Here is a 14,391-nt window from a genome sequence, read left to right as displayed (position 1 = left end):
GACGGAGGAAAAGGGCGTAGCTGGCCGCGGCCCACCTCTTCCGCGGCTTTCCCGCGCTCCCCGCGGCGCGTCCCTAGCAACGCGCGCGCTCCCTCGCAGCTCCGCCCCGCGTGGGTCAGTGAGGGCAGCTGCGCCTGCGCGCAGCCGCAACCGCCAGTCAACTCGTTTCCCCGCCCTCCCTCGCCCCTCCCCCTCCTCTCCTCTTCCTCCGCCGTCTGGAGCGCGCCGCCAACATGGAGCCTGAGGACCTGCCTTGGCCCGAAGAGCTGGAGGAGGAGGAGGAGGAGGGGGAGGAAGAGGAGGAGAAGGAGGAGATGGAGAATGCATCAGCCGCGGCGACCGAGGAGGCCCGGACCTCTGAGGGGACTGGGAGACCCGGGGAGGAAGAGTTGGAAGAGGCGGGACCCGAGGTGGACTTGGATTTTAACTGCGAGTCCCAGCTGCAGGAGAGCTCGGACGAAGAGGAGGACGAGCTGGCTAAAGCCTGGCTGCAAGCGCACCCTGCCTGCCCTGGCAAAGCTTTCTCTCTGCCTCTGCCTCTGTCCCCGCGGCCCCTGTGCACTCCGGGAGAGCATCTGGGCGAGCCCGAGGTGAGGAGCGGCGAGTGAGGCTTGATCCACTGAAGTTGGACCTAACACGCTGCGGGCCACCCTGCGTGTGCGGCTGGCGGATTCTTTGTAATCCTTAGGTTCTTTCGGACAATGACAGCTCTGGTGTTTCTCGCGCCTCTTAGTGGATTTTTGTTTTGTTTTTGCTTTTAAAAGTAGGGCAGAGAAGACAGATGCGCTGGGAGCCAGTACTCCCAGAGCGTGCATTTAGGCTTCTTTGGCAGGAGGTGGGGAGCTGTGGAGGGAGCCTAGGGAATTGCTAACTAGTGGAGAGATATTTAGCATTTAACACCTTAGTTTAATTGAAGTGCAAGGAACTCCCCCCCCCCCCAGGAGTTAGTGTTGGGTGATCTTTTGTGTGTCTTCCAGTCCATTGTGTGTCTAAGCATTTGTAGCGATTAATTGTGTGTGTCCACATTTGTAGCAATTAATAGGTTCCTAGCCAGTGGCAGGAACTTGGAGTGAAAGCTGCTTGTGAGGCAGGTCAAGTCTGGGAAATTAGAAAGCACCAAGCGAAGAGCCAAGTTTACAGAGGGCCTGCTAAGATCGTTTTTTGAAACTAGCCGCGTTATTGATGCTTTTTAACTGTCAAGAGCCGCATTGTTGATCAGTACAGCCAGGTGCGGCTCTTTACGTACCAATTAGTAATAAGTAAAACTAGAAAGGCTGGTGGGTATTCAAGTGGTAGGTCTTGCCTAGTGTGTGTGCAAGGACCTGAGTTTTCAAGCCCTAGTATTGGGGAAGGGGGGAGGGTGAATAAAGCTAGGAATTCAGTGGTCCTGAACAATCTTAAGTGCTTACTAGCTTCGTGGCTGTCACATTGGACTTCATGATTACAGAACAGTTCCATTGTCGTGGTGGTATCACATGATGTTTGTTTGCTAGGGGGTACTTCATTCAGCTTATACTTTTAAGTGTTCACCCTGTTCTTGAAGCTAAGGAAATCTTGGTGAGCTAAACTGCCTTCCTAGTGTTCCCATTTTAAAGAGGGGGAAGATAAAATTAAAATGGTCTCATAAGTAACACTGGTATGTAAAAAAACGCATGCATAAAAAATGTATGGAACGGGTAACTTGGACCTTTGGGGGGGGGGGAGGCTGGGGAGTTACCTTGAAGACTGTAAGGCCAGCTAAACAAGGGTTTAAAAAAGCCTAGATGTGGCAAGGCACTGAGTGTGGCGGGTTGAGTCTGCACTATAAGGCTTCATGTATTACACCAGGCATTTTGAGGCTTTATCTCTGGAATTTTGGGAAGTTAATAAAGAAGTGTGTTTGTGATCAGATTTGTATTTTGGCAAGAAAGTTAGTAGTGTACCTAGCTGTGCTTGCAGGGGAGATAGAGCAGCCCCAGAAAGCAAAGGACACCAACTTGAGGATCCGTGCTGTACTGCTAGGCAAAAGGAAGCGAGAAGGGTGTGACGTCGTGAGAGCAGAGGTTCCCATCCTCATATTGGGGTGAGTCTCAGCCATAAAATCACTTCATAGCTGTACTTTTGCTACTTCCATAAATCCTAATGAAAATGTGGGATATCTGATATGCAACCCCCAAGGGATAGAGGCCCAGAGGTTGAAAACCACTGATTTACAGGCAAAGGCAGGTGGGTGTCTTGAGTTCCAGGCCAGCTTGGTTTACATAGACTGGGAAAATTGGTGGGAACAAGGAGATGTAGGTTGTTTCAAGAGATGTTTGTCATACCAGAAACAGGGTTGACGGACTGGCATGGTACTGTGTAGGAATTCACCAAGACTTAAGTTCTTTAGTGGGGAACTTTTCTGCTTAAGTGTCATGGTGCTCTGCTTGTTTAGGTCTTGTCTGATGGGACTCCTTGTGCGTTTCTTTTTCTCTTCTTTTTGTGACTGGTTATCTATCTGTGCAGGGCAGGTATGGGTCACTTGTGGTCAAATTTCTAATGGTCTAGTGTGCTCCTTAAGAGTGGGTCAGTGATTTCAGTGTCCTCTGAGATTGCAGCTGGGGCCTGTTCAGCTAGCTCTTCAGAAGGAGGCAGGGGCTTTGCTTTGAAGCCTAGCCTGCTTTGAGGCCAAAACAAAATAGCCTTGCTCTGAGATTAGAATAACTCGGCACAAACCATCCTTCCCAGAATAACATCAACATTTAGAAAGCAAATCGTCATACTTAATAGTGCATTGGATGTGGAGGGCAGTGTCCAGATGTTAGGTTAGTGAGCAAATGCTTGTGCTGATTTTGAAATGTGGCTGGGTCTGTGGTGGATGAATTGGCTGGGTGGGCGCTGAGATTGAATTTGGTTTTGAAGATTAGAGAAGTGGTCTGCGCCAGAAATTTTTAGTATGTTATCTACAACTAAACCATAATGAAAACTATACTTTTGAAGATCTTTTCTAACTTACTTTATTCTGACTTATTTTTAAGCATTAAAAAAAAAAACTTATTTATTATATGTAAGTACACTGTAGCTGTCTTCAGACACACCAGAAAAGGGCATCGGATCCCATTACAGATGGTTGTGAGCCACCATGTGGTTGCTGGGATTTGAACTCAGAACTTCTGCAAGAACAGTCAGTGCTCTTGACCACTGAACCATCTCTCCAGCCTGTTCTGACTTATTTTACTTGCAATGAATATTTAAATTTATTTCTTTAGGTCTAGTGGAGGAATTTGTGAATTAGCCCACTTTAACTCTTACCATACCTAATACAAGAAAATTGTTTTTCTGTATTACACTGACTTATGTAATTGTAATAGAGAAATACTGCTTCTTAGAGTTTGGGGTGTTCTCCTTCCTTGGAAATTTTGTTTTTGAGGCAGGATCTCACAGTGTAGTCCTGGCTGGCCTGGAGCGTGGTATGATCAGGTTGGCTTTGAACTCTTCGAGATCTGACTGTCTCTGCTTCCTAAGTGCTGGAATAAACATGGTTGTCATACTCAGCCCTGCTTACAACAGTAATTTACATTAGAGATTATCTGAAGGTGTAGGTGGCTGACATTTCGTTTGCTTTATGAAGTTGGGGATTTCCAATCCTGATCTTGATGCACATTAGACAGACAGTCATGAACTCAGAACCATAGCACTCCTCCTTCCATTTTTTTTTTCCTTGTTCTTTTTTCTTTTTCTGGAAACAGGATCTCACTATGTAGCCTGACTGTCATGAAACTCCCTATGTAGACCAGGCTATCCTTGAACTCCAAGTCCTTGCCTCTCAAGAGTAAGGCATGCACCAGTATACGTGGTTCCTTCCCAGTTTTTAAAAGATGTGTTCATTGTTCATTTGTTGTCTCACAATGTTTGTTGTGTGTGTGTGTGTGTGTGTGTGTGTGCGCACATATGCATGTGTGTATAAGTATATATTGAAGCCAAAGTTCTACTTCTTGCATTGCTTCTCACCTTATAGTGATCTTTATAGAGATCCACCTGCCTAGATCTACCACCTGAGTGCTGGGATTAAAGGTGTGTGCCACCACACCTTCTATCTTAATTTTTGAGACAGGATCTGTTACTGAACCTGAAGCTCATTGGAAGGTTAGGCTGGCCCTACCAGCAAGCCACAGATACCTACTTGTCTCCCGCTACCAGAGCAGGGCTGAGGACTGAATGCAGGTGAAAGTCAGAGGAGTGTGTGTATGTCTGTGTTTGTCTATCTGTCTTCTGTTTTCCCCTTTTTATGTTGGGATTGAACTCAGGTCAGCAGGCTTTACACATTGAGTCAACTTTCCCTTTTCCTCCCTATATCTTTTTAAAGATTCGGTTGAAGAGTGAGTGAGCCTCTGCTCCTTTTGTTTTCCTGCTGGTTCCTTACATCTTTCATCTGAGATGATTTAAAACACTTTTCCTTGAAGCTTACATCTTGAAGGGAATTGTTTTGGGCTGTGGCCCTAGAGATTCTTGGTCTCCAAGTTTTGAATGAGTCACCAGCCCAGCTTACACACTTCTGTGTTTCCGTTCAGCCCCTCCTCCCTTGACTGCTGCCCTCCAGTTTCCATCTGGAGTTGAGCATCTCTTCTGATAGTGGGTTGTCCTTTTTTCCAGAAGGAAAGCATAGTCTGGGCCTTTAGTTTTGTCTGCGGTATGCCATTTGCATGAAAAGTGCTGCGATGAATATTTTCTGTGTCCTGGAGAACAGTTTAGTTGTGTGTAAATGTTTCTCTAATGTTTGAGTGATACCAGAAGCAAAACTAGGTGTTTCCAGGTTTCCTCTCAGGTGTGCTCTGTATACATAGACTAATGTTTCTTAGGTTAATTTTGATAATTTATGATTTTCTTAGAAAATTCTTTATTTCAGCAATGGTTTTAGTTCATTATAATGGAGTACTATATAGTTTTAAAAATTTTTTGCAGTTATGTGGCGATTTTCGTTTTTCATTCCTAGTTTTGTGTATTTCATTTTTGTCTTGATTTGCCAATGTAGAGGGTTACTTACATTTCATCTGAGGAAACAGCTCTTGGAATGTTCATTTTCTATTTCATGTCTTAGGTTGTTAAAGTGCTGTTGCTCTAAGCATACACACCCATGTTATTGTATGGGCATGTGTGTCGGGAGCCATAACGGAACAAGCTAATAACTAGCAGGTGATCACCCTGAGATGGCCAGCCTTGAATTATTATATAGTCTGAGACTGGTTCACCCTTATTACACTCAGATGGGATTTCTCCTATTGAATGGTATGACTTCTTTTTTTATGTGTATGTGTGTGTGTGTGTGTGTGTGTGTGTGTGTGTATACATATAAATGTATTTTAGTACAATTTTTAGATTTATTTAGTTAATGTGTATGATGTTTGCTGCTATATATATCTGCACTGATTATATTCAGTGTCTGTGAAGTAGGAAGAGGGTGTCAGGTCCCCTGGAATAGGAGTTATAGATGGTTGTGAGCCTCCATGTGAGAGCTAAGAACTAAACTTTACGTACTCTGTAAGAGCAACCAGTGCTTTAAACCACAGAGCCATCTCTCTAGCCCCTATATCTTATTTATTTATTGAGGAATCTCTTGAATCCTGGGTATCCTGGAACTCTGTGTGTGGATCAGACTGACCTTGACCTCACAGAGCTCCTCTTGCCTCTAGTGCTGGGATTAAAGGCGTTAGCCCCTTTCTTTATTTTTGGCTAATGTGTTTAACATTAGACTCATAGTTTTAAAATATTGCAAATATTTCCTCCCATTCTGTAGTGTGCTTTTTTCTTCCTCTTCCTCTCTGTTTTTTATCCCCTCCCCTCCTTTGTTCCTTTGTCTTCTCTCTCCCCTGTGCTGGATAGATTTAAGGGCTTTATCTTAAGTTATGGTTTCTTTGCTGTGACAAACACCATGACCAAAAATCAAGGAGAAAAGGTTTTATTTAACTTTCACTTGCTGTTTATCACCAAAGAAGTTAGTACAGGAACTCAAGCAGGGTTGGAACCTTGAGGCAGGAGCTGATGCAGAGGCCATGGAGGGATGTTGCTTACTGGTTTATTCCCCATGGCTTGCTCAGGTTGCTTTCTTTTAGAACCCAGGAGCACCAGCCCAGAAATGGCACCACCCACAATGGGCTGGCCCCTCCCCCCTTGATCACTAGTTGAGAAAATGCCTTACAGCTGGATCTCATGGAGGCCTTTCCTCAAGGGAGGCTCCTTCCTCACTGCTGACTCTAGGGTGTGTCAAGTAGACAGACAACCAGCACAGTTCTTGTGCTTGTCCGGCAAGCACTCCACCCCTGAACATCATTTTGTTTCCTTTGCTGTGGAGCTTTTTAGTCTGATAGAGTTCTCTTTTCAGTTTGTACCCTGAGCTTTGAGGTGTGATATAGCATTGCCAAGACCAGAATTAAAGAGCTTTTCCCTTTGTTTTCTTCTTACAGTTTAAACTTTAGTTTTACAATGTAAAAAAAGCCCTTTTGAGTTATTTTCTTGTGTAGCTGAAACCAAGAAATAGGACACCTAACTTTTCCTTTCTCAAAATTGCTTAAGACTGTTTTGGGTCTTTAGTAGTTTCATAAGAATGTTGGGAATTTATTGCTTTAAATTTTCGTGAGGAATACCATTGGAATTTGATAGAGATTGTATTGAATTTGTGTATTGCTTTGGATAATATGTGCATGTTAAAATATTAATTATTTCTAATTCCCAAACATTAACTGTTTGGTTTTTTTTTCCCTTTTCTCCTCTTAACTTCTCCCTCCTCCCCTTCCTCCCTTCTCTTGAGAGGGCCTCACTGTACCGCTTGGCTTAGCTGGCCTGAAACTTAGCCATACGTAAATCAGGCTGGCTTCTACCTGGGGTTTAAAGGTGTGTGCTACCATGTCTGGCTAAGGGTGCTTTTTTTCCAATTTCTTTTATTAGGATCTTAGACTCTTTAGGATTCAGGTCTTTTACCTTCTTTATTTAATTTGCCCTTAAGTATTTATTTATGAACTGACTTTGTGTGTGTTATTTGTTTGTTTGTTTGTTTATGAGGACACTGAAGCTGTCTTCAGACACACCAGAAGAGGGCATTGGATCTCATTTTGGATGAGCCATCTCTCCAACCCTGGTCTTGAACTCTTTAAGTCCTCCCTCTGACAAAGTGCTGGGATTACTGGCTACCCCCCCCCCCCATCTATATCTATCTACCTCTCTCTTTATCTACCTTTATATCTATCTATCTCTCTCTACCTCCTCTCTCTACCTCTCTGTCTCTATCTATCTACCTCTATCTCTCTCTATCTATATCAATCTCTTTGTATCTCTCTGTCTTAGTTAGGGTTTTATTGCTGTGAACAGACACCATGACCAAGGAGAGTCTTATAAATAACAACATTTGATTGGGGCTGGCTTAACAGTTCAGAGGTGCAGTCCATTATCATCAAGACAAGAGCATGGCAGCATCCAGGCAGGCATGATGCAGGAGGAGCTGAGAGTTTTACATCTTCATTCAAAGGAAGCCAGGAACAGACTGAGCATCCTCAGGCAGCTAGGAGGGTGTCCAAGCCCATCCCCAGAGTGACACACTTCCTCCAACAAGGCCACACCTTCTACTAGTGCCACTCCCTGGGCCAAGCGTATGCAAACCACCACACTCTCCATCTCTCTATATTTATCCATCTCTATCTGTCAGTCTGTCTGTCTGTCTGTCTATCTGTCTATCTATGCCACTTTTCTCAATTCTTCTTGGATAGTTACTTGTATACAGACATGTAACTGATTTTTTTTGTGTGTGTGCGTGTGTGTGATATGTATATAAATGTTCATGTATATGTGCGTGCAGGGATGCACATATATGGAGGCCAGAAATCAGCTCTCCTCAGTCAGTTACTACCACCTTTTACTGTAGCTCATACAAACTGAACCCAGGTCCTTGCGCTCACAAATCAGGTACTTTACTGACTTGGCTACCTGTCTAACCCTCTAGGTTTTGTCACCTTAAAAATCATTGTCTCTGTTGCTATTTTAATTTGTTTGGATATCATTTTGCTGACTTTAGTTTAACTTACTGGACGTGTTTTAAAAAGTAGCTTTAAAAAACTTTTTAGTGTGTGTGTGTGTAGGTGTGCAGGTGACCATGAAGGCCAGAAGAGCATATGGGATTTCCTAGAGCTAGAGTTACAGTTGCTTCTTATCATCCTTCAGCCTATTGGTGCTGGGAATTGAATTTAGGTCTGTTGGGAGAGTAGCAAGTAAGCACTCAACAGCCAAGCCAACGAACGCTCCAGTTTCTGTTTTTATCTAACCTGTTGCATTTGGTTGTTTGTGTGTGTATATGTGCCTTCATGTGTGCACACACTTATTTGTGGAGATCAGAGGATAATTTATGGGAATCAGCTCCCTTCTGTTATGTGGTTGTGGGTACAGGATTGAACAATGTGTTGATTCTAAGTGAAAGTACCTTTACCTGATGAGTTATCACCACATTATTTATTTAGAGAAGGTATCATGTAGCCCAGGCTAGCCTCAAATTCACTAGCCAAAGATGGCTTTGAACTTCTGGTTCTCTTGAGTACTGGGATTATAGGACTGTATTACCACACTTTTGGCGTTTATATGGTGCTAGAGGTTGGTTGAACCCAGGGCTTTCTGTGTATGTTGCAAGCACTCTTCCAATTGAGCTACCTATACTGTTTCTACTCTGATTTTAATTTCCTGTTTGTTATTTAGCTCTCCTGATTTTCCTTAATTTCTTATAAACTCAGATTTACATGTAAAAGTCATTGATTTTGCAACTTCTCTTGTTAATTTATAGTAGATTCACTGTTTTGCTTCTAGATAGAAATTGATAAAGTGAATTTGGATTTTTTTTAAAGCAGTTTTTATATTATCTTTTAACCAACAGAGGACTTGCTTCTCAGCATTGCTGATTCCAGCAGCCTGAGGAGCTCCTCCTAGGCAGTAAGTACACTCAGGTCTCAGGTGTAGCAGGTCTTAGGCTACAGGAAGAATTTTAGGGCAGATCATTGAGAAGCAGAGTTCATTATGAACAGTATACTCCCAGATTCCTGTGGGAACGCTTCAAGAGAGGCTCACACTAGAAATATCATAACAATTTTCAAGTTATCTTGTTTAAAAAATGTAATAAGTATCAAAACCGTGAAAGATGAAGTAAAATGTGCTTGGTGATAGATGGTGGGGAATGTCTTTAATCCCAGCACTCTGGAGGCAGAGTCAGGAGGATTTCTGAGTTCTAGCCCAGGCTGGTCTACAGAGTGAGTTCTAGGACACCGAGGTCCACACATAGAAGCCCTGCCTCAAAACACAAGAACAAAAACGTACAACGTTTAGGTGTGCTTATTCTTCTCTTTCTTTCTGAGACTATAATATAATCACATAATTTCTTCCTTTTTCTTCCCTCCAAATCCTCCCATATACCCTTCCTTGGGTTCAATAAAATTCATGATCTCTTTTCATTAATTGTGTGTGTGTGTGTGTGTGTGTGTGTGTGTGTGTGTGTATTTCTTAAATGTATGTATGTACGTATATATGTAAATATATATGAATCCCCTAAATATAACCTGCTCTATCTAAAAGATTTTTATTTAACAAGATTATAAGTTAGTTATGGGTGTTTTTGTGGAGGTTTTCAGATGAATGCAGATAAGGTAGAATAGGTCATATATTTTTTTCTGCTGCATATGTCCCTTCTCATAATGTGTCTGATTTGATTCATATGCATGTATAATTATACCTACATAATATTATAAATAGGAATTTTCCCAAAATATTCACTGAAACAATGAAGTTTGTCTTATTATACATGCACCCCAAAACAGTTGAGGCCAGATCAACCTTTCTCTTCTACCTGTCCAGATACATTGGAGTTGTACATGTGGGGCAGAGAAGCTTGTACTATTGCTTAGAGTGAAGTGTGCATTCTGCCTAGTATATGTAGAGAGCAGAGGGTTCTAAGATTGCTAGAGATTGCTAGGTGTATTGTTTGTGAGGGGTGTGTATGCATAGTCCATGCAGGTGAAGGAACTAGACTGTCAGGGACACTATTATATGGTGTGTGCACATAAACCAAACCAATAGGGTCTCAAGCCACTGAACTCTTGCCTTTGCTTGCCTGCCTTATAACAACTTTCCCCACACCCTTCTGTGAGGGAAGACCAAAGGTCCAGTCTTGAGTCTCTTGTGGGTAAGTTACAGCTGCTTCTGATGAAGATGGTAATGCTGCTATGCTTGGAGAATAGCACTTTTTAACAATGAAAGCATTTTCTAAAGTGAAAGGTGTATTTTAGCATGCTTTTGTTATTGCACATCACTCAACTTACGTGTGCTTTGGTTTTCAGGTTGTTCCACTGACCTGCCATGAATGGCAGCATTCATCATATCCAGATAATTCTAGAACCCAGTTTTCCAGCTCCAATACAATGTTATTGGAAACAGCAGTCCAGTGGGGCCCTGAGGAGGATCAGGTAAATCTGAGGCAACTTCTTTTTCTTTTTATCAGTAGCACAAGAAATGTGATGTTTCAGTGTCCTAATGGTGCTCATAATCTCATGTACAGCAGAACAGAAGCTCGTCCCTGCTTTCTTGATCTCAAGAAGAGTACTGTAAAGGACTTTGTATGTGTGTTATGTCTTGGGATACAAAAAGTTAAAACATTACAAACTCATTACTTAACGATAGTTTATTTTAAGAGGAAAGGTGTCTATTTCCTTTTATTTATTTATTTTGTTTGTTGTCTGTGTAGCCCTGGTTGTCCTGGAACTTGCTCTGTAGACCAGGCTGCCTCCAAATAGTGCCTGCCCCTGCCTCCCCAGTGCTGGGATTAAAGGTGTGTGCCACCACTGCCCAGCTGTCTGTTTACATTTTGAAACAGCTCAGTGTATTGATGTATAAAGAAATGTATTAAAGTGAACTGTTTGTTAGATGAGCTTTGAAAGATACAGTCATGTACATACCTCCATGGTTGAGACATACTGCACTGGTATTACGTACAAAAGATTCTGAATGCTATTTTAACCATTGCCTTCTCCAGTCCCTGGTCTTGGAGCAAGCATCCTGAGTTGGTGGCCCTGTAGCCTTGCCTTTTCAAAATTACAGTGTACGGACTTTTAAAATCAGATTTCTTCCTTTCTTTCTAAAATGAGCCCATGAGTTCTTTAATTTTCATTGTTAAATAATGTTCTTTTGGGTTTTTTGAGTAAACATGCCTTTTTGTTAAGTAGATACCTAGGAGTATATCAGCTATATTATATAATGGTATATTTAACTTTATAAGAATATACTAAATTATTTTCTGAAGTACCTTTTCCCATTTTTCCCAAGGAATGCTGTAGCTAGGCTTGGAAATACTTGTTCAGTTTTTCTTCTTCTTCTTTTTTTTTTTTAAATTACCACAGTATAGATTTATCATGTAGTACCAAATGTATTGATTTGACAATGAGAACTTTATATAGCATTAGGTGTCAGCGACTACCTGGTACTAGGAGATAGGAATGATTGGAAGAGAACGAGAAGGAGATTAATGGAGCAAGAAAGAACATAGAAGGAATGACTTTTTTCCTCTCTGGGGAGAATGTTGTTAAATATATAGACCATGAGTAGACAGTAGTAGTAATGTGTTGACTCAGTGAATGACCAACATCTTTTCCTTTCAGAGAGCTGAGTGTTGGCATCATCTACCTCGAGAAAGGGATTCTTCCCAGTCCTTGGATATATCCCAGACTGGGATTGGCAGCGTAGAAGGAACAGAAGTAACAGACTTACCCTCTCAGGAGGGAGGTGAATCGACTCAGTCACAGCGTCCAGTGAAGGCACCAAAGCAGGACGTCTTGTGTTCTCCATTGCTAGGTAATGCCTTTCTCTCTCTATTCTCACATTTTATTCCATGTGTATGGGTGTTTTACCTGCCTATCTGTGCATCATTTTCATGCCTGGTGCTCATGGAGGCCAGAAAAGAATGTCTGAGTCCCTGGAACTGGAATTATGAATGCTGGGAATCAAACTCAGATTCTTTTGAAGAGCAGCCAGTGCTCTTGACTGTCAAGCTCTCTCTTCAGCCCTAAATGGCCTCTGTGTCTTTAACCAGAGGTAATAGCTTTTCCTTTCTTTCCTTTCCTTTTTCTTTCTCTTTTTTCTGAGACAGGGTTTCTTTGTAACCTTGGCTGTCCTGGAACTTGATTTGTTGACCAAGCTGGCCTTGAACTCACAAGAGGTTCTGCCTGTCTCTGTAGCCTGAGTTCTGGGGTTAAAGGTGAGAGATTCACCCCTGCCTGGCAGTAGCTTATATTTCTAAAAACACTTTGTGTATCTATGTGCATATGGTAACTTGTTAGTTTGTTCCTGACTAAATCTATTTTAATTGAGGATCTCTCTGGGGCTATGCTCAAAAGAATTGGTTGGTTTTAGTTTTCCACACTAGCTGGTAGGGTTTACCATATTAAATATATGGTTGATCCTCAGTTTAGTATTGCTAATAGAAGGCTAAAGGCGATCCTTCCCTTTCACATGGGTATAAATCATTAGTCTTCCACAGCACAGCCGCTCTTGGAAAAAGCACATTTTATCTTTGGTGTTCAGTGTAGACAGTTTCCTCACATAAAATAAGTGTCTGTATGTCTTCATTTGCTTTGTATTACTGTGATAAAGGTCATGAACTAAAGTATCTTAGGGAGGACAGAGTTTATTTGGCTTATGTGTACTGGATCACAGTCCATTGAGGAGAAGCCAAGGCAAGGACTCAAGATAGGAACATGCTACTGGCTTGCTCAGCCTGCCTTTTTTTTCTTTTTCTTAATAAAACTAGGACCATCTGCAGGCAGCCCACAGTGGGCTCAGCCCTTTCCTATCAGTTATTAATTATGAAAATACCTTCCAGACTTGCCTGTAGGCAATCTAATGGAGGTCATTTCTCAACTAAGGATATGTCTGTGTAAATTTGCCTTATTTGATCCTTGGACTAATTCTAAGCCATTATTATCCTCCACTTTGAGAACAAAACAAGATGATATTGAGTCATTTCTTTGAGATAGGTCATCCTGCTTTTCTTTTAGTGTAGAATGGTTTTCTCTTAGCTCTTCACCAAAGATAAATTTCAAATCAAGGTATTCAACCATAAAGATGATTTTATAGAGCTTTGTAGAGAAGACTAGGACCCAATTGAGCATATTCTTTTCAAAACAAGCTAGTGTTTTGCAAGCCAGGATGCTAGTGCTATGTGGTGTGAAACACGAGTCTGTTGTGATTTCTGTTTGGAGAAAGGTGGCTGACCTTGCTGGGAGGAGATGGCTGTGGTCAAATGATTGAAGGCTGCCTTGCTAAGGAGAGAGTGACTCCTCCTTGCCCACTGATTTCCGTAACCTGTGCAGCGGCAGATAGATGAACAGTACCTCCTTTTCTCTGAAGAAATCTCCACAGTTACAAAGCAAGAGCAGAAGTCTACAAACTGTACAGCCCACAGTCTAAAGCTCGCTCTTGTACACTCTATGAGTGCACATTTTAAGAATGTTTATTTTACATATTTAATTAGCTGTTGTATTCTGAGTTTCCCCTCTTAACTTCCCAAGTTCTGGAATCTGTGTGGACTGCCCAGCCTGGGTTCAGTCTTTGCTTTCCACTTTTATTGTGCTGCTCTAGGGTTAACCTGAGGCTTTGCACTGCCGAGCTACAGCCCTCACCATGGATTGTTAAAAGATTGTGAAGATGAAGTTTATGTGACAGTTCATATGTCGTCAACAAGCCTAGAATATTTATGCTCTGACCCTTGACAAAAAAATGCTTGCTAACTTGTAGTGCAGAGGTTAAAATGAGGACATGTAAAGTGTAGGATGCTGTGTTTAACTTCATATAAAAGGTAATATACCAGCAACTGAAAATAATTTTTGTTATAGCAAAATGTCGAGGAAAATTGTGTAATGGAAAGATTTCAGCATTGAATGAGAGACTGTCCAGTGCAGTTTCTTGTGTAGCTGCAGTTCTTCCTTGTCAGTAGTTAAAGTGGGTCGTATGGCCACTGGACATGCCATTCCCACTGTTCTGTCCCCCATGGATGCCAACATCATGGTATTTAGGTTTCACCAAGGCAGATATCACTGACATGACTGGTGATGGAGGGACCCATGGTTCCATCCTCTATCCACGTGTGAGGACACAACAGTGACAAGTCTGAGGAAGTCATTGCGAGTTATCTATTCAGCCTTTCCATCGATTACACACACACACACACACACACACACACGTGCATAGCATGCTTGAAAATTAAGTTTAATTCAACTTACTTCTTTAAAAAAAAATATATATATATTTCAACTTAACCTGATTTAACTCTTAAACACCACAATTTTAAAAATTAAAAAAATTTTTTAAATATTTAAGGAGATGCTCAAATGGTGCTTTTAAGATTTTTTGGTTATATCT

General features: G+C 41.9%; 1 protein-coding gene across 1 annotated transcript in view; it reads left to right on the top strand.

Moving 5' to 3' along the window:
* Nucleotides 1-233: 233 nt before the first annotated feature.
* Nucleotides 234-14,391, top strand: part of ALMS1 (ALMS1 centrosome and basal body associated protein) — a gene marked incomplete at its 5' end in the record, with an annotated part of 95,809 nt that continues 81,651 nt past the window's right edge. The window contains 3 exons of the mRNA XM_080932122.1: nt 234-590; nt 10,320-10,445; nt 11,634-11,826. Of these exons, the coding sequence (XP_080788248.1) occupies nt 234-590; nt 10,320-10,445; nt 11,634-11,826 (676 nt within the window). The remainder of the gene's footprint in view (nt 591-10,319; nt 10,446-11,633; nt 11,827-14,391) is intronic.

Source organism: Micromys minutus (genome assembly GCF_963924665.1).
Source record: "Micromys minutus genome assembly, chromosome: 18".
Lineage (NCBI taxonomy): Eukaryota > Metazoa > Chordata > Mammalia > Rodentia > Muridae > Micromys > Micromys minutus.
The sequence above is the reverse complement of the archived record's forward strand: the minus strand, read 5'-3'. Positions and strand labels throughout refer to the sequence as shown.